At 36.9% G+C, this 27,560-nt stretch overlaps 1 protein-coding gene across 5 annotated transcripts in view; it reads right to left on the reverse strand.

Annotated features, from left to right (window-relative positions):
* The window catches only part of LDAH (lipid droplet associated hydrolase), a 130,699-nt gene that overhangs the window by 90,940 nt on the left and 12,199 nt on the right, over positions 1–27,560 (reverse strand). For all 5 annotated transcript variants that reach the window (XR_004251275.2, XR_004251273.2, XR_009209340.1 and 2 more), the window contains exons 2-4: positions 26,838–26,993; positions 16,640–16,783; positions 2,595–2,764 (exon numbers count right to left, since the gene is read on the reverse strand). Coding sequence is in view for 2 of the 5 variants with exons in the window: in XM_032172343.2 (XP_032028234.1) it covers positions 2,595–2,764; positions 16,640–16,783; positions 26,838–26,991 (468 nt within the window). In the remaining 3 variants the exon portion in view is untranslated. The remainder of the gene's footprint in view (positions 1–2,594; positions 2,765–16,639; positions 16,784–26,837; positions 26,994–27,560) is intronic.

Consider the following 27,560-nt stretch of genomic DNA (forward strand, 5'->3'; position numbering starts at 1 on the left):
ATCACATGGGGAACAGATCTGGAGCAAACACAAAAATCAAAGCAGATCTGTGATTAAGTTAATAATAGCCTGTGATGGGCTCCCAAATGAATATTTTCTTTCCTATGTTTATAGAACAGTAATGCTATTATTTCAAATATGCAAGTATCCTTTTTAATGTTTTTAAAGTGTTTAAGACACCTGGAACAACTAACAACAAATAATTACATTTCATGTCAGTTTGCTACATTTTATTTGACAGGTCCAAGTCATTGCCTATACCAGTAAATAAATGCAACAATTTATGTATGTCCTATGTGCATGTTCTTGACTGCACAACACACAAGTGAAATCCTAATTTTAGAATGGTGGGGTATGCAGCTCTGACACAGCTCCCGATGACCTTCACCTCCTAGTATTCATGCCCTTGTGTAATTACCTCCCCTTGAGTGTGGGCTAGACCTAGTGACTTGATTCTAACAAGAATACAGGAAATGTGATGGGATGTCACTTTGTAACTGGGTTACAGCCTGTGACTTTCATCTGCTAGCAGGCTGTCTCCTTGGCTCTTCTTTCAGGCGTGCTCCAATGAAGTAAGCTAGACAGGCCGACATGTTAAAGAAGGTGGCCTCCACCCAACTGCCACTGCTGAATGAAGGCCCTCTGTCCAACAACTCTCAAGGAATGGGATCCTGTCAAAAACCACAAGAGTGAGCCTGGATGCAGATCCATCTCAACTAAAGCCTTCAGATAAGACTGCAGCCCTGGAAGACATATTGGTTAAAATCTGGGGAGAGACCCTGAAGCAGAGAATCCAGCTAAGCTGTGGCCAGACTTCTGACCAGAAACTACGAGTGAAGAAATGTGTATTGTTTTACACTGCTAAGTTTTCGGGCAATTTGATACACAGCAATAGGTACCTAATACAATAGTTAACCTAATGACTGAGACAATGAATCTAGAGTTATTTCCCTAATAATAATAATAGCTAATACTTATTTGGAACGTTAAAGTTCCAGATATCACTCTTGATGCTTTATATAATTCCTCACAAAAATCCTTTGAAGAGCATATTATTATCCCCATTTTACAAATGAGGAAACTGAGATTGAGACTCAAAACTGAAGTAGAGACTCAATAACTTGTCTAAGATCAGACAGACTAAAAAAATGACAATAAATATTGGAACCTACGTGTCCTGGTTCTAGTGCCAGAACTCACAACAGCTGTGCAAGTAGAACCATTAAGAGGCAGAGGTGGACACCATAAAGATGGCAACCACATGACATAGTACTAGAGGAGACTTCAAAGGCACAAAAGAGATTAGAAGCTGTGTAAAATGCTAAAAGCAAAAATAAAGCCTGCATTCTGATTAAGTAGACAATAATACAGAGAACAGAGTACAATCTTGAATTTATTGAATTCACACTTAGAAATGAAAAACACATTTTCTTATACCCAATAATAATTTAAAACCTCCATTTAGTATTAAAAACCACAGCGAGGGAGGCTATAGTTGTACATTTCCTAAGGGCAATTATGAATAAGAAGTAAGCAGGTGAAGCTGGCAAGAAAAGGAGTGAGTGCTTAGTGAGCTCTGAGACCCCACTGAAGATATTTTATCCCATGGAGTGAGAAACAGTTAAAAACCTAGCACAAGGCGGCCACGAAGCGATCACGTCCTATCTTGGCTTCAGATTACTAGGTTTACCAGCACTCCATGCTCCCACACCCCCCTGAACTTAAACAAGACAGCAGGTATCACATATATTGGTTAGACTGTCTCCTCAAGCAGACCCCAGGCTCTTCTACTTCAAAGACTGTCTTACTCACTGGGATGTCCTCAAAACATAGCCCAGGATCTGACACATGGAAAGAGCTTAATATATGTTTGTTGAATAAAGAAATGAATTTTCTTGTGAATTGCATCCATTCAGTGAGTTATTTTAATGGTATATGTTAGTGAAAGTACAATTTTTTTGTTTTGTTTTATATCTCTTATAGTTCACTTGCTTTCCTGGGTACTTTAAATAGGTCTTTGCGTCTCTAGCACCTCACTTAATATCTGGCACATAGTGGTATCCAACAAATATTTGCGAGTATTTGTGAATATGTGTCTCAAAAAGGCCGCCAAGACACAGAATAGGTAAGAATCTGAACTTATGAGTTAATAAAGATGTAGTGTTCCATAAAGACAGCTGTTTGCCTATCAGTGATGATGATGATGATACATTTCTTCCTTCTGAAAAAGGCAAGAATATTTACAAAATACCTTCCCACAAAAGACAGATTCTTGTCTAGGTCTTACCTAGACAAATACTTCTTTATAAAAAACAGCAAGTAATGTGTAACATAAGAACTCCGATAACCCTAGATTCAAAGGCATTCTTTCAGAAACTTCCTATCTCCCTCAGCATTATTCTCTGAAACATTATGAACATACATTCACATAAGCCCATCGTAATACGGAGATAAGGATAAAGGCAGAAAGCAAATATCCCTCTCTCTGTTCTATTTATCAACTGAACAAGAGACAAAAGAACATAGGAAGGGTGAGGAGAATTTGTGCAGGCACACAGTCCAGCACCCACAGTTACCTCTGGAGACCTACTTACCGGGAGCTCAGGGACTCGCTTCAGCATCTGAAGTGTGAAATAGCTGCCTATCGAATGGCCAATGAGCACAAGTTTCAAGTCCTTTGGCACATGAGTTCTCAGGAAAGCTAGTTTGTGCTCTATTTGTCCATTTAGTCCATAAATGTCCTTAATTTCTTGAGCGTTTGAATCTAAAGGCAAAAATATGAGCATGTTTTCATTAAGTAAGTAAAAGTAATCACTGAAAAAAGATCAAGATAACAATCATGATGAAAAGCAGTTAACATTTATCAAAAGCCTACAGTGTGCCAGTGATAATATTAGGCATTCCTTATATTAACCAATTTTCACAACAATTTTGGGAAGGAAACATTATAACCTTCACCTGATAGGTGAAAATCCCAATGCTCATAGATATTAGGTGACAGATTAATAGTCACAAACTTATTAAGTGGGAGAGGTGAGATTCAAATTCAGGTCTCCAAATCCTCAAAGTCCATGAACTTTCAATAATTCTGTGTATTACTGTTAGCTTAGGCCAGTGGTTCTCAAACTTGAGCATACATCAGAATCCCCTTGAAGGCTTGTTAAAACATATTGCTGGGCTCCACACCCCAGGGTTTCTGTTTCAGTAGGTCTAGGCTGGGGCCTGAGAAGTTGCATTTCCAAGTCTCCAGGAGATGTTGATGCACTGGGTCCCAGTACCACACATTGAGAACCAGCTGCTTAGGCTAATTTATATTACTAATAGACAACTAAGAAAGTCCATGACATGACTTAATTATTTTAGATAATCTTTATTTATTTAAAGAATCCAGACTGAAAAACTTAGGTAGAAATGTTAAAAACTGTCCCTTTTAAATAACCAGCAGTCCTGACCTGAAATATCCTCCCTCCCTGTCACAAATGAACTGCTTTTCTAGGTTCTTCAAGACCTAATTAAAACTTTACCTAGCTAATCCTCAAGAAAAATTAATGAGCTCTCTTCTGTGCTTAATCAGTACCTCTTTTATTATAGCACTTTATCAAGCTTGTGCATTGTCTGTTTGTATGTTTATTTCCTCCTAGGCTGTGAGTTCCTTGAAGGCAACGTCCATCTTTTCATCTGTGTCCTGTGACTAGTACACAGCAAATGTTATGGCTGAATGAAAACTGGAACCGACTAGATGATCTCTGAAGATGCTGGCCACTCTAATAGTCTATGAGTGTAGAAAACTTGAATAGGTTTTCCCTATGAACATATACATAACCCAATGACAGGGTGTAATATTTCAAAATATCACAAGACAGTCAACTGTTTCCTAAAATTTGAGTGACTGAACACTGAATTTCTTGCTCTCATGACTTGCAAGGCATTGATGGGAATTATAATCGGTATGGCTCATTCAAGAGGCACCCCAAACTCAGAAAAACTACTCTTCTGCTTTGTTTGTATATGGTTTTTTTGTGTGTGTGTGCTCATCTCCCCTTTTAGTCTAAGTCCTGTTTATCCTACAAACTTGAAACAACCGTTATCTCCTCTGAGAGACCTTTTTATGATTCATTATGTGAGGAGTAAAGTGGCTCTCTTTTCAGTTTCCACAACATCCCTGTTTATTTATCTCACCAAACTACTCCTAATTCACTCCTAGTTTACAATTCAGGTCTTGCTTATCACTGCTCCCCAAAGTCCAGCATACAGTTATTGAAAAGCTTTTTCTTGACTCAATGAGGCTTACTTCCCTATTTCCATAGTACTATTAATCTCCCATGTTAAACATGTTATGCTCTCACTCTTTTTCCCAGGTCAGCTTACAATTCATTCTCCACTTAACAAGGAAGTTCAGCATGAAACAGAACTGGGAAGAGAGAGAATCTGGAACCTGACTTTGGTAGGACTTCTAAAGGCTCCAAATCCACCTTTTTATGCACGAAATATTATATTTAGGTTTGAATAGTTTCTACCCAAAAGTGATCATATCATTCTTTGATATGAAAAAACCACAATAATGTTAATATTTGCATCCCAAGTTCTTTTTCAAAATATGCAGCATTTGGAAATATCCAAGTTTTCCTTCTGTTGGGACAGTAGGTGCAGTACAAAGATAAACAGGCTCTGGAGATGAGATAAATCTGGGTTTAAATCTCAGCTTAGCATCTCCCTAACTGTGTGACTTGAGCAAATCCTTTAACCTAGGCTTCAGTTTCCTCATGCACAAAATAGAGATAATAATGCTAGCCCCCAATGGCGTTGTTTAAGTGTCTGGCATAAGCAGATAAATAAAAGCTATGATTGCCATCATTTCAATTCCTGTTATTTAAGTCCTCCCCCAAATATATACCAAGAACATTTACATGGTTAGAGCAAAGAGAAAGAAAATGGGCTAAATATTCTAAAATTTCACTGACATCATAAATAAGGTCCTAAAACATTGTATTTCAGATAAACTTTAAAGGACATTATAAATCAGAATATTTCAGAGGTAGATCTGGCTTTACCTCTGGGAACTACTCAGTAGATTTTCAAGAAGAACACAGTACTTGTTAGTGTTTGCCGAAGTGGTAAGATTAATGGGGAAAGTACTTTCTAAAAACGAACAATGAATGAAAATTTAAATGTGCTATCTTTTAAAATTTATTTTTATTTATTTATTTTTGAGATGGAGTCTCACTCTGTCGCCCAGGCTGGAATGCAGTGGCACAATCTCAGCTCACTACAACCTCCGCCTCCCGGGTTCAAGCAATTCTCATGACTCCCAAGTAGCTGGGATTACAGGCGTGCACCACCAGGCCTGGTGAATTTTTGTAGAGATGAGGTTTCACCATGTTAGCCAGGCTGGTCTCAAACTTCTGACCTCAGGCGATCCACCCACCTCGGCCTCCCAAAGTGCTGGGATTACAGGCGTAAGCCACCACTCTCAGCCTATCTTTTTTCATTTTACTAGTAAATAAAATTCTAGATATTATTTTGCTAGCAGAAAACGAAAGGTTAAAAGACTATATACTTTTATATGAAAATATTATATATTTTCATTCCTATTATTTTAATAGTCATATATTCTGAGAAAATGCTAGTAATTATTAACTTACTCTCCAAAAAATGCAGAAAAAATTACATTCAATTGTATCAAAACCAGAAGAATGCTAATATGGAAATCATTTATATCATTCTTTCTATAAGGAAAATGTACTCCAAGTTATAATCAATGAAGCACATTTGGAACATAATCTGTTTCTAAATTGGTGGATGACAATCTAATCCACCATATTGTTACCAATAAATTGTGGGGGAAAGAAAGAGAGATCAGACTGTTATTTTATCTATGTAGAAAGAGGAAGACATAAGAAACTCCATTTTGTTCTGTACTAAGAAAAATTCTTCTGCCTTGAGATGCTGTTAATCTGTAACCTCAGCCCCAATATCATATTGACAATTTTCTCTTAGAACCTGAGCCTATTTCTTAGACCCATCTCTATTAGATATCACTTCACAGCTCACCTAACGGTTCTAGAGTTTATTTCAAAAGGTACCCACAACTTGTTCTGAAATAGTTAGTAGAGAAATTAAATAATATCAGTACTTCGCATTAACTTTTTGTCTAATCGTTCAAATTTGCTGCTCCAGTTATTAAAGTTATTAAGCAGTCATTAAAATTGCTTTCAATTTTAAATTCCCTTACAGCCTCAGAACACAGATAAATCTGATGATTATTATTTTCTTCATTTTACATGAACTGAATTGACTACTCTGACAGAAAACAGTGACTAATTGGCCTTTGGTATTATTGAAAGTACAGACACAAATAAAATATACTACCTTTGCCTTTCAGGAGATCATAATCTACTAACAGGAAACAGACATAGATAAAAACACAATTATTAAATGCCAAAGTTAAGTATCTCAAGCATTTGCGTGAGAAAAGAACACAGTTTATTGGATCACAATAGAAGGGTAATGGCCCTTTGATTCATAAAAAGTACTGTACCTTTTCCCACTCTACCCGAGATAAATAACTAGAAGATATTCTTTATTACATGTATATTACTATAAATGTATACATTTAACTATGTATCTGAATCCAAGCAAAACAGTTTAAATTTAACTATATATTTAACTGCCATTCATATATATGGCTATATACTGAATATAAACATATAAGTTCAACTATTTATTTTCATACAAACAGTATTTATAGGTCATCTCTGACCAAAGAACAGACAAGACTGGAGATTAGCACTACACATGCCTTTGGTAGGACTGAGTCTGCAGACAGTAACTACATCTCACACCAGAATTTGCTCAGCTACTGAACTCTTCCATCCTGCCCCCAGTCATTACTCCAAAGCTGTATCTTAATAACTTTAATTAAACAACTTACATGTAAAAATTGAAAGGCTAAGAATAATATTTCATATTTTAAAGAATTCTTTGATCAAGATGAAAATATAGTTTCCTTGTGAAGCATGTTCTCACCCATAAGTGGGAGTTGAACATTGAGAACACATGGACACAGAGAGGGGAACAACACATACTAGGGCCGTTGGGGGGTGGGGGGTGAGGGGAGGGAACTTAGAGGACAGGTCAATAAGTGCAGCAAACCACCATGGCATACGTATACCTATGTAACAAACCTGTACATTCTGCACATGTATTCCTTTTTTTTTTAAGAAGAAATAAAATTTAAAATGTTTCCTCCTTAATTTCTTTCAAATACACAAAAAAATCTTATGTTGTTCACCATGCTATACATATATATAAATATATATAACTACAAATATAAAAAGAGACATGAAATATTTACTCTAAATTCATGATAGAACTAGAGATGGGATACAAAAAAACAAAACTTTTTCTGTATTGTTTTATTTCACTTATTTTGCTAACAAAAATATGTAAATATGGCAATGTTAACTGTCAAGTGTGAGTAATAGAATCTTTGATTGTTATATAACTATTTTTCTACGTTTTTAAAAATTTCTCAAAATAAATTAAAAAAAAAAGAATGCATTGACATGCTGTTGTTCCTAGATATCTTACACCTATTTTGTAGGGAAAATCACCATTCATTTCTTTCTCACATGGAATACAGAAGCCCCCAGAGATGTTCTGGGTTTGTACTGAATATCAGCGAATTGGCTCAGTGAGAACTGTGGTCCCTAATTCTGTATGCTTATCTAGTTCATCGATCCATAAGGCCTTCCTTTCACAGCTGTCCTGAGGTTACTAGGCTGAAATGAGAGTACACTCTCATCAATTCCCAGCTCCCTCCCTAAGTATTCTGTAAGCTCCCTGTATCTAAACACGGGTACAACTCTGTTAGCTCTTAAAGTATGCATCACAGTGAGGGGAATGGGAGATAATTATTCTATTTAACACTGCTATCTTATTTAGAAAACAAATTTCAAAATTTGTAAACCCCAAGCATATGTTTTATAAAATAATTTTAAATTATTATTCTCCAAACAGATGGTGAAAACCACAGTCATCAAATTATGCTTTCCACTTCACTAAAACCAATTATCTGCTAAGGACTTCAACAGTCCTTAGCAGGAAACAGGAGAGAGATTCAGCAAGGGGAACATAATGTTATAGACTTAGCAAACAATAAAAGAAAAAGGCATAAAAAGTGTGTTACTTTTTATTGTAAAGTGTTATTTTGGAAACAGCCATGTTTCCATGGCTGTTACTTGGAAAAAGCCATGAGTTCTGTGGCTATGTGTGGTTATACAGAAAGGTGAAGCATAAGGTTAAAAAGGAAAGTTGGGTATAGATGAAGTAGGAAACTGAACTTCACACCAAGGAGTCTGGACTCGGTTCTGTGATCACTGAGAAGATACCTATAGATTGCCAAGAGAGGAGCGCGCAATCTGGTCTGTGTTATGGACGTTAACTGCAATGCTCACTCTCCCTACTTCTGTCTGCCCTGGGACTCTTAACAATTTGCTTGATTCCTAACTTCTTCTCTTGCTCTGCACTTTGGTTTCTTGCTCTTCAGACCCACAGATTTACGTGCTTTCAATTCTAGGGACTGTGAGCCCTGAGAGTTGATTGATTGGTTGTTCCTGCCTTGGGCTCATCCAGTCATTCCATCTTACCTCCTTGTTGCCCTACCACTCCCAGTCCTGGCAAGAGAGAAAGCTCCACTGGATTTTCTCTCTTTCTTCCTATTTGGGGGACTGCAGTGAGAGTAGTTTATTGTTTCTTTGGATAAGCATGACTCAAATTCATCATTAGTTGCAAGATTGTGTAACTTTTTTAGGTAATGTTTTTATCTGCTAAAACGAAACCAGCATGATTTCTAGCTTTCATTTCATACTTTCTAAACAATGACTTGAAATAGTTGATAATGAATTTCCCATCATGTATGCTGACTCTATAGCAAATCAAATCCAGAAAACAGTTTATACTCCCAACTCCTCAAATTTTCTTTTCACACTTTTTTTTCCCCCTCGAATCATCCCCTTCTGACATTGGTGAACATCTGTTCTTCCAATTATATTCAACTTATGATTGTGATAATGTGGTCTACTAGAATATTATTTCCAACTGTTCATAATTTTAACATGCGCTAATATGAAGCAAAACATACTTTCAACATTTGATGTGTGGTTATAGCTTATGCCCTTTTTCTCAATGATTACATATTTTTCACGCCATTATTTTGTATGCCAGAAAACCAGTACCTTAGGACAATCTTGGACAGCAAATAATATATCTGTGCTGCCTATCCAAAGCCACTATAGCATACATTTGCAAACATAACCTCCAATGTGTACAACAGATGACAGCAGAACTGTTCTAGCTGAACAGGGGGGCTGGTCCAAGGCCCAGAGCCCTACTTAGCCTTCACAGAACTTTTGAGCTACTCAGATACAGAAAGTCACAAACCTAAAAGGTGGAGACTGGCAAGCAATTCTAACTCTTTGTATACCCTTGTAGCATGACAGTTAATAACCTAGTAGGTTGTCAATCAGTCCTTGATGATAATGAGTTGCCCTTTCACCCTCTCCAGAAACCACAGCTTCCTTTGGCCCTGTGGTGGCCCTTTGGGCTAATGCCTCTAGATGGCACTATTCTCATTAGGTAACAAAGAACCCAGACTCCAATTACTAAGTTATTAACTCAATAGCACACAAGCAGGCCAAGTAGTGATAAACATATTCAAAGTTAAGTTATAAATAATAAGATGTCAATTTAAAATAAGAATTAAAGCTGTTTTCCTAAAAATGCAGACACATGATGATATTTTCTACTGGTTTTCCTTATCAGTGTTTATTGGTGAACATCTAGGGCAGTGGTTCTGAAAATGTGGTCCCAGGACCAGCAGCACCAATATTACCTGGGAACTTGTTAGAAATGCAAATTCTCAGGTCCCACCCCAGATCTACTAAATCAACAACTCAGAGGTAGCCACCTGTGTTTTAATAAACCCTTCAGGTGATTTTGATGCATGCCAAAGTTTGAGAACACCTGATCAAGGGTGATTCTCTGAGTCTGTTTTCAACTTTCAAAGTTGCCATTCATGGTCTCTTCAAATGTTCGCTTCTGTCTTTAGTATGACTTAAGATAGCTCACTTGATCATGACCATATCCTTTTAATGTGATGTTGAATTCAGTTTGCTGGTATTCTGTTGAGAATTTTTGCATGTATGTCCCTCAAGGATACTGACCTATACTTTTCTTGTTTTGTCCTTATTCAGCTTTGGTGGTTTAATTTCTTTAACAGATACAGTCTATTCCGATTATCTATTTTTCCTTGTGTGAGTTTTGGGAGGTTGTATCTTTCAACAGATTGGTCCATATTATCTAAGTTAAGTTTGTTGTCCTTTTATTATCTAAGAGATCAGCAGCAATGAATCTTCTTTTCTTTCTGAATACTTGTAATTTGTGTCTTCTCTTTTTCCCCCCTTGGTTAGCCTGACTACGGGTTTATTAATTTTATTAGTCTTTTAAATAACTAGCTTTTGGTTTGTTGATTTTTTTCTAATAATTTCTTGTTTTCAACTTCATTGATTTGTGTTCCCATTTTTATCATCTTTTCTTCTCTTTGCTTTAGGCTTAAATTGTTCTTTCTCCAGTGTCCTAAAGGCAGAAAGTTAGGTAACTGACTTTAGATCTTCCTTCTTTTCTAATATATGCAGTCAATGCTATAAATTTCCTTCTAAGCACTAGTTTTGCTATATCATACAAATTTTTATAAGTTGTATTTCTACTTTTATTTTGTTCAAAGTATTTTTATGTTACTCTTGAGACTTCACTGACCCATGTGTTATTTAAAAGTGTGTTGTTTAACTTCTAAATATATTGGGATTTCATAGCTATGTTTCTGTTGTTGATTTCTAGTTTAATTCCACTGTAGTCTAAGAGCATACCTTGTATAATTTATACTCTTTTAAGTTTGTTAAGGTATGTTTTATGGCCCAGAATGTAGTCTATCTTGGTGAATGCTCCATGTGTGCTTGAGAAGAGTATGTTGTTAGATGAAGTAGTCTATAAATGTCAATTAAATAAAGTTGACTGAAGGTGCAATTCAGTTCAACTATATCTTTACTGCCTTTCTGTTTGCTGGATCTATTAATTACAGAAAAGGGATTGCTGATGTTTCCACTTAGAATAGTGCAGTCTATCAGTTTTGCCTCCTGCATTCTGACCTTTGTTGTTAGGTACATATTTGTTAAGGATTGTTATGTTTCCTTGAAGAACTGGTGCTATTATTATGTAATGCTCCTCTTTATCCCTGACATTTTCCTTTTTCTGAAGCCTGCTTTGTCTAAAATTAAAATAGCTACTCCAGCTTTCTTTTGACTAGTGCTACCATGGTATATCTCTGTATATCCCTTTACTTGCGACATATCTGTGTCTTTATATTTAAAGTTTTTGTTTGTTTGTTTTAAAATGTTTGTTTGTTTTAAAGACAAGGTCTCACTCTGTCACCCAGACTGGAGTGCAGTGGCATGATCTCGGCTCACTGCAGCCTCAACCTCCCAAGTTCAAGTGATCTGCCCACCTCAGCCTCCTGAGTAGGCTGAACCACAGGTGCAGGCCAGCACGCCTGACTAATTTTTGTATTTTTCTGTAGAGATGGAGTTTCACCATGTTGCCCAGGCTGGTCTCAAACTCCTGGGCTCAAGCAATCTGTTGACCTCGTCCTCCCAAAGTGCTGGAATTATGGGCGTGTATAACTGTGCCTGGTCCTAAAGTGGTTTCTTGTAGACAACATATAGTTGGATCTCCCCCTACCACTCCAACAATCTGTGTATTTTAATTGGTATATTTAGACCATTCACATTTAAAGTGATTACTGAGGCTGGGCATGGTGGCTCATACCTGTAATCCTAGCACTTCAGGAGGCCAGGGCAGGTAGATCACTTGAGCCCAGGAGTTCAAGACCAGCCCAGGCAACATGACAAAACCCTGTCCCTATAAAAAAATACAAAAATTAGCCAGGCATGCTGGCACACACTTGTGGTCTCAGCTACTCAGGAGGCTGAGGTGGGATGATCACTTAAGCCTGGGAGTTTCAGGCTACAGTTAGTCTCGATGGCACCACTGCACTCCAGCCTGGGTGACAGAGTGAGACTGTGTCTCTAAATAAATAAATAAAGTGATTACTGACATAGTTGAATTAATAGCTATCATATTTATAAATGTTTCTTCTTTGTTATACTTGTTCTTTCTTTTTAAAATCCTACTCTCTATTCCTAGCTTTAATTGAGCATTTTAAATGATCTAACATTCTCTCTTCTTCTCATAATAATTATACTTACTAAAAAAATTTTTTTTTGGCTGGGCACAGTGGCTCATGCCTGTAATCCCAGCACTTTGGGAAGCTGAGGAGGGCAGATCGCTTGAGCCCAGGAGTTCCAAGACCAGCCTGGGCAATATGGTGAAACCCTGCATCTACTAAAAATCCAAAAATTAGCCAGGTGTAGTGGCATGCGTCTGTAGTCCCAGCTACTTGGGAGGCTGAGGTGGGAGGATCACCTGAGCCTGGCGGGTTGAGGCTGCAGTGGGTCAAGATTGTACCAATGTACTCCAGCCTGGGCGAGAGAGTGAGACCCTGCCTCAAAACAAACAAACAAACAAAACCAAGTTCATCTGAAGTAACACTATACCACTTTACCTTTAGTCCAGGTATGTTACAACTGAGTATTCCCAATTCCTCTCTTCCATCCCTTATAACATGATTGACATTCATTTCATTTATCCATGTTGTAATTACCCAACATACTGTTACTTTTATTACTTTGAATAAACAACTATCTACCAGATCAATTTGGAACAAGAAAAATAAACTGTATATCTGTGCTGGGATTACAGGCATGAGCCACCACGCCTGGCCAGGGCTATGCTTAATGTTTTTTGTAGCTACAGGTATCAGAAACTTCAGTTTCTTCTAATGTTCTTGTTTTTTTTTCCTCCATTGCCTTTGGTTTTCCCTAAGAACTCCTTCTTAAATAGAGTTTGTGTCTTGTAGCTCCTATAGTTATAATGAACTATTATTAAGTAGAGGCCTGTAGACATGGTGGTAAAATGAGGAGGGAAGCATCCTATAATGTAATGATTAAACCTCAGTCTTTCAGTGGGCCTGAATGCCTGTGCTGTGATCTTCAAAAGTTTTTGTCATCTTTTTTTCTCCTCCAGCATGTGAGACAGGAAGGCTAGGGGAAGACGGAGTTGGCTAACTGCCCTTCCCCCAGGTTGGATAAAGCTCTGGAACTCTTTTTCCCTTGGAAAGTAAGCCATGTTATTGAGAATATTCTGGGCATACTGCAAAATGCTTACTTCTCTTCCACTCCTAACAAAAAACCATAGGGGACATTTCTCAAATTTTCACAAAAGAATCTGATGAGGTTCCTAGAAGTAATACCTATGAAAGTGAAGAAGTCCCCCAAGAATAGGCTTGCAGAAGTTTGTTACTCTTAAAATAGTCTGTACTTTACCCCCAGCAATTCATCAAAATCACCATTTATGTATTCTACATAAATGGCACTATTGTCTTCTGCTTCAGATAAGCTGATCTTCATTGTATTTCCTTGTCTCTCTAGATTTTAGGTGACAATTTGTCCTGTGACCTCAATTCTCTGAAAGGTCTAAGAAAAATAATTTTTAGTTTTGTTCAACTTTTTTCTTTTCTTTTTTTCTTTCTTTTTTGAGACAGAGTCTCACTCTGTCACCTAGGCTGGAGTGCAGTGGCACAATCTCGGCTCACTGCAACCTCTGCCTCCCAGATTCAAGCAATTCTCATGTCTCAGTCTCCTGAGTAGTTGGGATTACAGGCAAACACCACCATGCCTGGCTAATTTTTGTACTTTTAGTAGAGATGCAGTTTTGCCATGTTGGCCAAGCTAGTCTCAAATTCCTGGCCTCACGTGATCCGCCTGCCTTGGCCTCCCAAAGTGCTGGGATTACAGGCATGAGACACCATACTCCGCCTCAGCTTTTTTCTTATTGTGAGGAGAGAAGTGACAAATTCCAAGTTCTACATGTCAGAGCTGAAACTGGAAGTCCACTATTTATTTAAAAAAAACATTCTATGCTAAATATTTTCTTAACGTATAACATACGCCAAATACAAGTTTTGAACAGGTAATAAGCAAATAGATGTTGAAAAAAAATACCCTGAAAATCTAAATGTAACTATTTTACTAACATTTAAGATACACACTTCATCACGATATTGTCATGGGGAAAAAGCACTAAAAATATAGTCCCTGGTGCTGCTATTCCTAGATGCTTACTTCAGCCTAGAAAATATCTGAGCTATTACACAAAGTATTATTCATTGAAAAATCTCATCTCTTAGTGCCAAGGTGCTAACGTTAGGCTTTAGGTTGAAAATGTTTAAGCATAATTAAAACATTATGAAGTTTTAGTATTTCTTTTCAACCTTTAACTTCTAGGACACTGATTTTTTATTTTCTTATTCAGTTTTCCATACTAAATTGTTTAATAAGCACATATAACTTTTTAATATAAAAATACAATAAAGGAAGGTAATCCATTTAGAAAATAAATAGAAAATTACACAACATACTCCCTGCAGCTAAACAGTCAGCTGCAAAACACAAGGTTAACAATTAGATAAAACTAGATAAATTGATACTGTTTATCTGACATGCAACATTTACACAAATAACAGATTAGTAAACTAATGTTTTTCAGAAAGTATTCAGAAGAGTTCACATATGCAACCATATTTATTGCCACCATATTCAAATTTTAAAATAGAAACAAAAAATTGTATCTGATATGAGGATCATAGGCTGAGGTCAGAGAATACAATTAAAAATAAATATAATCAAAACTAGCCTTCAAAGAGTACAGGCTTTTGTATGTTCAACCTTGTATATCAATGTCTAAAAGAATCATGCATATATAGTAATGAAGACTATAGATGTAAAATGTAACTTTATTGTAAAATATCTTTAAAACTGAGAAGCTCAATAAGCACAAAAAGATGCTCATACCACCAGAGAGACATACAAGAACCAGAAGCAAACTGGGCAATGAAGTCACAGCCACCTTGATCTCACCTCAAATTAACTAAAGGAAACTCCCTAGGACAAAACGCTCTTGAATGGAATGCCTATAGAGCATTCCACATGTTACACCTTTTGAAATTGTCCCTCAATTCTTGGATACGCTGTACTTTTATAAAGTTATGTTTATGTTTTATAAACTTATATTTGTTATTTTTTCTCTCATTTTTTATTTTTTGGAACAGTGAACATGCTAGAATTCTCACAGATTTAAAGGAGGTAGTTTGCATCTCCATGGTATTACTTCTTCCATTTAGAAGCCTTCCAGCATGGAGTCCTGGCTCTTTCTCCAGCTCTCAAAGTCCCTCTCAAACTGGCCCTGCTTAGCAGTAACATCCCTACTAAATCTTGTTCCCTTCTGTGCTACTCCTTCTATCTGTTGTACCTCTGCACCCACCTCCATGCCCTAAATCCAAATCTTATTCAATTGTCAAAACCAATTGTAATGGTCTGAATGCTTATATGGCCCCCAAATCCATAGGTGAAACCCTATGCCCAAATGCTATTAAGAGGTGGAGGGGAGTCTTTGGGAAGTAATTAGGATTAGATGTGGTCATGAGGATAGAGCCCACTAGAGTCCCAAGAGAGCTTGCCTCCTCTGTCCACCATGAGAGGACAGCAAGAATGCCATCTGTGAATCAGGAAGTAGGTTTTCGTCAGACATCGAATCTGCCAGTGCAGACTGGACTGGACGTCCAGTCTCAAGAAACTATGAGAAATCAATTTCCATTTTTAAAAGCTACTTAGTCTAGGTATTTTGCTATAGCAGCCCAAACTGACTAAGACACACGCCTACTCCACAAAGTCTCTCCTAACCCAAACTGTGTTTTCTCCTTTGTTTACCCGTTAGGTGTCTATATGATTAGCAGGCCACAGTTTATCACTTAGTTATTCTCTAAATATGAGAGAAAAACCTTCTTTAAAGTAAAGAACACGGTTTATAAAAGGGGTTCCCAACCCCTGTCTGTGGCCTGTCAGGAACCCGGCCACACAGATGAAGGTGTGCGATGGATGAGTAAGCATTACTGCCTGAGCTCTGCCTCCTGTCAGATCAGCGGCAGCATTAAATTCTCATAGGAGTACCCTATTGTGAACTGTGCATGCAAGATCTAGGTTGCACACCTGATAATCTGAGGTGGAACAGTTTCATCCCAAAACCATCCACCCCTCCCCAGTCTGTGGAAAAATTGTTTTCCACAAAACTGGTTCCCAGGCGCCAAAATGGTTGGGGACTGCTTTTTCCCTATCATTCCTGCTAGAACAACCCTGGAAAAATAATACATGATCAAAAAACACACAGTTGATTACTAATTGGTAAACAAAGAAGGCAAGTCATAGATTGTTTTATCTACCCATATTCTTACAGAAAACTACCTGAAGAGTTAAAATGTCTCTAAAAATTCTAAGTTTACCGAAATACGGCACCATGGGCCTAATGCCACAAGCAGAAGTTTCCACTGGTGTAACTCTTAACCTTAGCAGGCTTGCTAGAAACATGACCCTCCACTCACTGTAAAGGAAAGTAGATATTAACAAGGACATACCCTCTGATGTTGTAAGAATCTTCTTGTCTTTGGGAGCCAACGCATGCCCAGCATGACTGATAGTCCAAACTGGAAAGCGTCTGTTTGTCAAAGAGTATAAAGCCTTTGCAAATGGCACATAAAAGGCAGAAAAACCTGGGTTACCTAAGAAAAGAAACACAGACCTTAGATTAATCAAAGTAATAAACAGGCATAAGATGACATGCAGGCTAGAAAAGATGGGTCTGTTTCTTTTCACACTTTCCTCTGAATTCTTCAGAGTACCCAAGAGAGATTATCTTCAAACATCCATTAAAATCACAGCAGTACCCTATTTAAACACCCTTCAGTGTCTTCCAGATAAAGTCATCTGGAAAAAGTCTAAAATCAGTAATACTGCATATAAGGCACTTCAAGATTTGGTCATGCTCAGTTACCAAGGCGCATGAAAACCAGAAAAACAAGACAGCCAAAATAGTGTAAGAAGCATGCACAGGGAGAGCTTTAAGGAGTCTACTGTTTCCTTGTCACTTATCACTCGCACTTATAATTGTAAACAGGTGTACTGCTTGATCTTTTGGGGAAACAAACGTCTACAAGTACACGTAGATTTTTCTTATGTGTGTACAGAAGTTATTTTTGACATGAGTTTGCTATAAAGAAACAGAATAAATAAATGATCTTTTTAAAAACATTCAATCTGATAGATCTGTAGGGGGAAATTACAACGAAATGGGATTTTCATCTTGTAATCATCATATATATAAAGTCTTCACAGCTACTAGTCCATTTCCATCAATATCTATTTCTCTGATCAGTTTATCTATTTCTTCATGTTGTTAGGTTTTCTGGTCTCTGCAATTACATGACATGGTTCTGGAGCCTGATGTAAATAACCATTGTCATCCTTGTCAAATTTCACTGATTTCTACTCCATTTTTGTATCTTTCAGTTTGCTAGATAAGCAATGTAGCAAAGTGGTTAAGAGCATAGACTCTGGAGCCAGACTACCTGGGTTGGAATCTTGGCTTTGCCACTAACCAACTGTGTGAGCTTTGGCCAAGCTATTTAACCTCCCTGTGCCTTGGTTTCCTCATCCACAAAATGTGTAATAATGGTACTACCTCATTTGAAGACTAAGTGAATCAATATATGTAAAGCACTGTAACACTGCCTGAAACATAGAAAGTATTATATAAATGTTAGGTATTCAAACTTGTACAACAACGTCTAGCTATAATGGTAATATACAACGGCTGTAGCATCCATATTATTTTGCTTCTGTTGCATTCTGACCTAGTGACCCAAGTTCCAAATTCCTTTTTGTGATGGTGCTTTTGGCTTCTTTGTCAAATAGGATGAAAACTTCCTCAAATGCAGAAATATATTCTTTGGTCAGTTTACTGGCCACTGTACAGCTAAGGAAGAAAGAAGGGAGGAAGGGCATACCAGCACAGGGGCCATTAACATCTATGGAAGCTGTGGGTGGCACTGTTTCATGTTTTATGCATTTAAGTCTTCAGTAAGTTTAGAATATTTTTTAGTATAAAATACTAAGTAGCAATCCAAGTGACTGGCCAATTGTTCCAAGACCATTTATTATATAATCCATTCTTTCTGCATTGATTTGAAATATCTTCAGACCCAATACTAGCTTTTTACATTCACTTGCTAATTGCGATACCAAATAATTCAGTTTATTTTTCCTTTTCTCCTCTGCCAGGACCATACTGTCTTAATTACTACATTTTTTTTTTAAATGTTAACCAGTGGGGCAAATCCCTTCCCTTTATTTTTCTTTTTCTAAATTTTCTAGGCTGGTCTCATAAACTTTAGAGTTATTTTCACTAGTTTCAATTCTTAAAAATCTCTTTGGGATTGTGACTAAAATTTCATCTCATTAATATATTACTTTACAAAAATTTTATATTTTTATATTACTGAGTATAACCTTCTAGGAATATGTTATACCCCATAGTCACATGTCTTACGTTGCTCATAGATTTCTTCATATGGCTAGAAAATAATAATAGCTAATATTTTTAGGTACCATAACTTACTACATGCCAGGCAGTGTTTAGGTGCTTTACATATATTATTTAATTATCATATGAGGTAGCACTATCATTACTTCCATTTTATGGATGAGGAAACTGAGTACAGAGAGGTTAAATAACTTAGCCAACATCACATATATGGTAAGTGCTAAATAAATATTTGATGACTGAAAGTATATGCAAAAGAAAATCATAATACTGAATTTTTAAAAAACATCAGTAATCCGGTGTAGGATCTTCTGCCTTCCTTGTTTTAGTTAGTCTTACAATATCTCTATAAAGTAGTTGGCATTTTCATTAGAAATAACAAATGGATAGCCACTTGCACAAAACCTGGCACATGGTAGGGGCTGAATAAATGGCAGCTATTAATACTACAGCTATTATAACAATTAAAAACTGGTGTAACATTAAGGAGACACCAAAGATAACCCCATGATTTAGACGTAAGTTACAATGACAGGATATATGAAAAACAGTGAGTACTAGATAATGGATACTTAATGCACGCGGGCATTAAAACCTAGATGATGGGTTGACAGGTGCAGCAAACCACCATGGCACATGTATACCTATGTAACAAACCTGCACATTCCGCACATGTATCCCAGAACTTAACGTATTTTTTTTAAATGAAGAAGAATAAATAAATAAATAAAACAAAGTTTTCTCCCTATCTCTGGGATTAAGTCTGAGTTCTTAAGCTTTCTGATCCACAATTTTATCATCATCAAGTAAATGATGATGCCAATTACTTATGTTCATTCATTCTATTCAGAATTACAGCTTCTTTTAGCCCTCAATTATTTATTGAGCACTTACGGTATGAAAGTCACTATGTCAGGCAAAAGACAGATGAGGGCCTTTTTGGAATTTATGTACTAGTGGGAGAATATACAACACATAACTAAATAGGTGAGATAAAGAGTGTGAGAACTCCTATAAAAGGAATAAATAGGGTCACATGTGATAGAGAAGGGAAGAGAATAGAGTGAGAAAAAGGTCTGAGGAGGTGACATTTAGCTAAGACCCCAAAATGGCAAGAAATAAGCCTTGTGAAAATTTGAGGGAAGAGAATAAATACTAAGGAGGGAGAAGGCCCTCAAGAAATAAAGATCTTAGCTCTTGAAGAGCTAATTCAAAGGCCCTCGAGAAATAAAGATCTTAGCTCTTGAAGAAATGGAAGACAGTCCATAATCCTTGGTTCCTCCCTTTGCATCTAATCTATCAGTGTGGCTAAAGCATAATGAGAGATATCAAATCTTGTATGAGATCAGGTTGAAGAGGAAGAGAAATACAATCATATAATACCTTTTGGGCCATGATAAGTAATTTGGCTTTTAATCTAAGTAACATTAAAAGAGATTGAGCAGGGTTAAGGCATAATCAGATTTAAATTAAAAAAAATTTTCTATCTTAGAAGAGTAATTAGGAAAAATACGAAAATTTTCATAGCAATACATTTAGCAACTTAGATAAAATAGACAAACTTCTAGAAAGACAGAAACTATCAAAGTTCACTCAAGAAGAAACAGATAATCTAAAAAGCCCTAAATTGATTGGATTAATTGGAATTTAAGTTAAAAATCTTCCCACAAAGAAAATCCAGGCCTACACAGCTTCGCTGGTGAATTTTATCAAACATTTAAAGGAAGAAAAATGCCCAATGTATAAAAACTCTTTCAGAAAATAGAAGAGAAATGTATTAGTCTGTTTTCATGCTGCTGATAGAGACATACCCGAAACTGGGCAACTCACACACAAAAAAGAGGTTTCACGGACTCACAGTTCCACATGGCTGAGGACGCCTCACAATCATGGTGGAAGGCAAGGAGTAGCAAGTCACGTCTTACATGGATGGCAGCAGGCAAAAAGAAAGAAAGTGTGTGCAGGGGAACTCCTCTTTATAAAACCATCAGATCTCATAAGACTTATTCACTATCACAAGAACAGCATGAGAAAGACCTGCCCCCATGATTCAATTACCTCCCACTGAGCCCCTCCCACAACACGTGGAAACTGTGGGAGTTACAATTCAAGAAGAGATTTGGGTGGGGACACAGCCAAACCATATCAAGAAAGAAATATATTCTAACTCATTCTATGAGGCCAGCATCACCCTCATACCAAAACCACATAAAGACATTGCAAAAAGAAAAAGACAAAAGAAAACTACAGACCACTATACCTTGTGAACAAAGATGGAAAAATTCTAAACAAAATTTTAGCAAACTGAGTCCATCAAAATGTTAAAAGCATAATACATCATGACCAAGTGGGATTTATCACAGGAATGCTGGATTGGTTTAACATTCAAAAATTAACATCATCCACCACATCAACCAACCGTAAAAAAAAACCATACAATCCTCAACAGATGCAGAAAAAAATGGAATTTTTATCCTGTCAGAAATATACTTAATATTGTAGCATGTATAATGTACCAAACTTAAAAGTTTAACTTCTTTAAAAGTAGCCATCACTTGCTATAGTTCTCTGTATCCAGTGGCACCAAGCAGCACTAGATTGGGTGCATGGCACTCACATACAATAAATCCTTTCAAACTGAATGCATAGCAAGTAACATAAAGGTCTAACTTATAACAGAGACAGAAGTGGAAAATGCAATGCAAAATGCTTAAATACCATTGCATACAGTACTTCATACTTCACCACTTAAACCTCCTTTTTAAGAAACCACAAAGAAAATTAAAAGGCCTATGCTTATGCAACTAAACAAAACACACACACGGAGGGGTACGGGGGAGGTCCAGGTGTAAGGATGTTGGAAAACATTCCAATGCAGACATGCAAGTAAAATATTTAATCAAAAGTTTACATCAAAATGTGTTATAAACACACAACTGAACATGCTCATAACAGTCAAATCAGTCAAACACCCATGCAATGTATGACAGAAGTTGTAGTGATAATCTCTAGGCCCTGACTGCTAATAAACTCCGACTATACAACACTGCAAGTATAGACTTATACCTTCCAGTTCATTTTGTAGGGAGAGGAATGAAAACTGGCACATATCAAGTTAATATGGCACAGTATCTATATAATAGGTTGCCATGTAGACAGACCTATTGGACTCATTCATGGAGCCTTATCTGCTAGATCTCCAACCACTGTGCTCACAGCACTCGATACTTCACATGATTCTGTTATCTCCATATGACCTCCTAAGAATTACGATTCTGTGTACTCTATGGTGAGTTCTCAATCTGATTCCCTTTGTTCATTTCACTACTTAAAGAAAGTCCAAGGACAATGTTACTTTACAGAAATCCAAGATCTGAGGTTCATTGGAAAAAGTGAAACTAAATTAAAAGTTCTTCAATCTGTGGATTCTGATCAAAAAAGGAACACAGTAAAAATTCTTACAAATGCAAAAAAAAAAAAAAAAGAAAAGAAAATGATATTGCATCCATTAAAGAAGAGACTACAAAAAAGAAAAGAAAACTCACCATTATCATTACTAAATTAGAAGTGAAGAATTAATTTTGCTAGCTGCAAAAGCAATGTGATTTAAAATGAAATGTTATGTCAATCTATCAGAGATGGACATAACATGGTGTCCATAGTGGCTTCACAATCCTTGAAATACTGTTATCCTGATTATTCCCACAGTGTAAATAGATTAGCTCCCCCGAAACCTGCCACACACACACACACACACACACAAACAAAAAAAAAAAAAAAAAAAAAAGAAAAAGAAAATACAATTCTAAATCCCACAAACTAATGAGCAGGGCAAACATAAAAGAACACTAGGAAATGAAATATGATCTGAAAATGTCAAAGCACTATAAACAATGAGACTATCAAACTACAAATGTTTTATGCTTCCCTCCACTCTCAGTGTCTTCACTGAATACTCCCTTTATCTCCTCACCATATCTGAAATCTGGCTCTCCCCTGTAATGGGCTCTCTTCCTTTCAATCCTCTTCAGCAGAGGCCTCAGTCACTCTTCTCTAACACCACATATAACTCAATGAGAGCAAAGACTTAATGCAACACAGTATTCCTAGCACCTGGGATAAAAGAGTGAGGGAATAAATACTATCTCAAGGTGGGGAAGTGGGTGGATTGTCTGTCCCACTTACTATTTCACCTCACTATTAGAACAACCTCTTCTTCTTTAAGACTCAAGCCATCTATTTCCATCTATCAACTTTTTAGTCACACATTCTCTGAAAGCCTTGACCCTTAAATGACAGTTTCACATGTCATGTCAGGACATTTCAAAATCCAGTTGGACTGACTGAGCCAAAAACTTTGTCCCATAATTCATTATTATGATGAAATCCAAAGAACTTCACCTACATTAAACTTAAGCAATTCATTCCCATGACTACATCCTGGATCAGATATGCGTATCACAGTTTCCTGCAGGGCTTGTTAAAACACTGATTGCCCAACCCCCAGACTTTCTGGTTCAGAAGGTCAGGGATAGAGCCCAGGAATTGCATTTTTAAAGTTCTCAAGCAATATTTCTGATCTTGACACCAACTTTAAGAACCACAGGCCTAGATCTTTTCATGAGCTGGAAATGATTAGTATCCAAAACATGATCTCAACTCTTAACAGAGAAAACAGCGGTCAGGAAGCAGGAGACTTCACTTCCCTCTGATACGCCTTTATACTTTTCCATTTTAGTAACCAATTTCACCTCCTTCTTTCTAGCCTTAAAAGGATATCCCTTCTCCAGTTCAAGATAATGTTTCTACTTATTTTCTCTATCCTATGCTATATGCTATTCCAAATCTCTGCTCCATCAAACAGCACTTGCCATGCCTATAATTTCAAACTCTCCTTCACTACTGGAAAAGTACATGTATTTTTATGTTAATAGATGCTGAATGGACTGACTTCCAGAAAGACTGTTACATCCTGGCTGAAGAATAGTTTATTCCCATTAGTGGTTAAAACAAAGAGAAATTCTGGATCAGGAATCTTAGTCCAGCTGAGAATGGAAGTACCATACTGGAAAGTAACACACTTTCCAGCATGCTGTGTTAGTTCTCTTGTACCTCTTCTATGGAAGCTACTAGAAGATATGCTCTACCAAAAACAAGAGAATAAACTAAGATAAAAATGTGGGATCTGAGAAACAGGGGATCCAAACCAGGAGAAAGTGACAGAAGTCCCCAGGATGGCAACTATGCAGCAGGCCCGGGGAGCAATCAGTCCAGACTGGAGCCAAAGGACAGAGCATTCTGAAAACTGACTGATGACTCAAATGCATTGAAAGGATTCTTTTCACTTCTAGAGAATAGTTCTAGGATAAATAAGTGATTAAAGCACAAAAAACTAAGCAAAAAAATAACAGAACATCATTAACCCAGGGAAAACAAACAAAAATATATAAGAAAGGAAATGCATGCGTAATTCCCTATAGGCTTAGCTATGTATAATATAATATAATATAATATAATATAATATAATATAATATAATATAATATAATATAATATATACATAACATAATATAATATATAGTCATAATAATAAAAGCACTGAATATTGACCTAACAAAAAACTGAAATATTCCCATACTAGGAATATAGATGGAGAAGGAGGGGTATACGATTGTGCATGGAGAAGGGAAAGTATAAGAAAGCTAATCTTTTTCTTTCATGGAGGAAGACAATAGATAATATCTAATATTAAAAACTCAGGAGAATTGCTTGAACCTGGGAGGCGGAGGTTGCAGTGAGCCGAGATCACACCACTGTACTCCAACCTAAGCGACAGAGAGAGACTCCATCTCAAAACAAAACAAAAGACAACTCAAGAAGAAGAAATATAAGTATTTCATTTAGGAATGAGTAAAGGCCAGGCATGGTGGCTCAGGCCTATAATCCCAGCACTTTGGGAGGCTGGGGCGGGCAGATCACTTGAGGCCAGGAGTTCGACACATGCCTGGCCAACATGGTGAAGCCCTGTCTCTACTAAAACTACAAAAATTAGCCAGGCATGGCGGCAGACACCTGTAATCCCAGCTACTCATGAGGCTGATACAGGAGAATCTCTTGAACCCAGGAGGTGGAGGGTTGCAGTGAGCTGAGATTGTACCACTGCACTCCAGTCTGGGAAAGAGAGTGAGACTCTGTCTAAAAAAAAAAAAAAAAAAAGAATGTGGAGTAAATATCACAGGAATATGCCAGTGTTAAAAGTGGTTGCCTCTGAGAACATCTGTTAGAACTAGAAAAGCTGATTTTTTGGTTATTATTTATTTTTTAAAGATATTGATATTCATGGGGTACATGTGATATTTCGTTACCTGTATAGAACGTGTAATGATCATGTCAGGGTGTTTTAGTACATTCACTTTGAGTATTTATTATTTCTATGTGTTGAGAAAAATCCCAAGCCTCTCTTCTAGCTACTTTATACCAATACAATACACTACTAACTATAGTCAGTCTACTCTGCTGACTATGCCAATTCTGTTGGTATAAATAAGTTCCAACAATAGAACTTACACCTTTCATCTAACTTGCATGTTTGTATTTGTTTACCTCCCTCTTCATCCCTCCTCCCAGCCCTGCACCCTTCCCAGCCTCTAGTATCTATCATTCTACTCTCTGCCTTTATGAGATCAATTTTAGGAAAGTTGACTTTAAAGATCATTTAAGCTTTTTTTTTCCTCCTAATGAAGCCAAAACATATATTCTGCAGCCAAAAGAAAAGAAGCTAAAGAATATTCCGGAAAAGAATAAAAATGAACAAGTTCCAAAAAATATGTAAAAGTATCATAAAACTGCATTTATTAAAAAATATGAAGAACACATGAAGAGGCGAAAAACACGGAAAGAGACTCCCGGCCACAGGATAATCTACTTTACGATATAGTTAGCATTGCAAGCCAGTAGGAAAAAGGCAGATTATACAATAAATGGTTGTGGACCATGTAATAAGCTATCCAAAGGAGAGGGAGAAGAAAAGTAGATCCCTTCCTCAGTGCCTGCCCTTAAAATCTAGATGCATCAACTTAAAGATCACAAATGAAATGGTAAAAATACTAGAAGACATGGCAGTATTGTTTTATAATCTTGGAGTAGGAAAGCCCTCTCTAAGAAACTCATAAAACCCTGAAGTCTTAAAGGAAGAGAGTTAGCATTTTGGCCACATAACAATGACACTTTCTATACAACCAAATAAACATTGTAAATGATGTCAAAAGACAAACCAGGAAAGATTCTTGTCACGTATGACAGATATAACACAATTTTACAGTTGTGTAAGAATCAACTGAAAATCATAAGGAAAACATTGAAAACACAATTGAAAAATGGGCAAGAGTTTCAAACTGGCAATTCACAGAATAAGAATAAACATGTATGTTCAAACTCACAATTTAAAATGCATTTCGAATACCTGCAATCCCTCAAGCATCTGTTCCTAATTCTATTGACAATGATCTAGCAGAAGTTACAAGTGACTCAGCTGCCAAATATCAGAATAAATATTCTAATTTTTAATTTTTTAAATATTTTTTTGAGACGGAGTCTCGCTCTGCCCCCCAGGCTGGAGTACGGTGGCGTGATCTGGGCGCACTGTAACCTCTGCCTCCCAGGTTCAATCAATTCTCCTGCCTCAGCCTCCCGAGTAGCTGGGACTACAGGCATGTGCCACCACACCCAGCTAATTTTTCGTTTTTTAGTAGAGATGGGGTTTCATCATGTTAGCCAGGATGGTCTTGATCTCCTGACCTTGTGATCCACCCACCTCAGCCTCCCAAAGTGCTGGGATTACAGGCGTGAGCCATCGCGCCCAGCCAAATATTCTATAATAAACATATAATCATGTTGAAATGAGGCAGAAAAAGTTTAGAAAACTGGCAAAAATATTGATGAAGTTTTAAATATTAAGAAATGCTTTAAAAACCACATTACGAAACTGCATATATAGTATATACTTCCAACTGTGACACAAACACACACACACACAACAGACAACATAATGTAAATACATAGAAGAAAAACACAAAATCCAGCCATCAAAATATTAAGGGTGGTTGTTAACTATGGGTCAAGCAATTTTAATTCCTTCACCAAGGTTTTCTATATTTACCAAATTCTCTCTACTTTAAAATCAGACATAGTTATGAGTATCTATAAAAAGTCTCCTCATCCAGACTTTTATACTCACCAGGAATAATGAAAATAAGCAGCTTAGGCCTTTTGACACTTTGATCATTAAAGAGGTCTGTCCAGGGCCCACATTTTAGAACCTGGGTTTTGGCTCCACCACACAAAATGAATTCCTCATGCACAGGAATTTCTTCCTTGAGTTCTGAGTCCATTTCTAAATAAGGGGAGAAAAGTAGTATGATGAGTCAGTAAAATGTAAAACCTTGAGCCAAAGACAAAATTTAAGAACAAAAAAGGGCAAATTTCAATATACCTAGAAGGAAATGCCATAAGGACATCTGGGAAACTATAAGACTATTCAGTGATGCTGGATTATACGATTGCAAGACAAGTAAAACAAACCACAAAAGTACTTAGAAAGGAGGAGACATATCCTTGGAAAAATGAAAGACTATAGAGGGGTTTGAGTCAAAACCATAACTTCCACAAATTCCCTCTGCTGTAATTCTCTTTTAGCTCTGTGCATTACCATGAGACAGGTTCCCCTACCGTCACCTGGTGAGAAAGTGCAGAGGTTCTGGCTTGCCCTTGCATTCACCCCATAGAAGAGTAAGAGGGACAATGAACTCCCTATGGTTTCTTATTTCCTCATATTACTCTTCTCTTCTCCCAAATTCTGTGTGTGTGTGTGTGTGTGTGTGTGTATGAATATGTGTATATATAATGTATATATACATATACATACATATCCACACATACTATATATATATACACACACACA

This window comes from Hylobates moloch, unplaced genomic scaffold (genome assembly GCF_009828535.3).
Source record: "Hylobates moloch isolate HMO894 unplaced genomic scaffold, HMol_V3 SCAFFOLD_13, whole genome shotgun sequence".
Lineage (NCBI taxonomy): Eukaryota > Metazoa > Chordata > Mammalia > Primates > Hylobatidae > Hylobates > Hylobates moloch.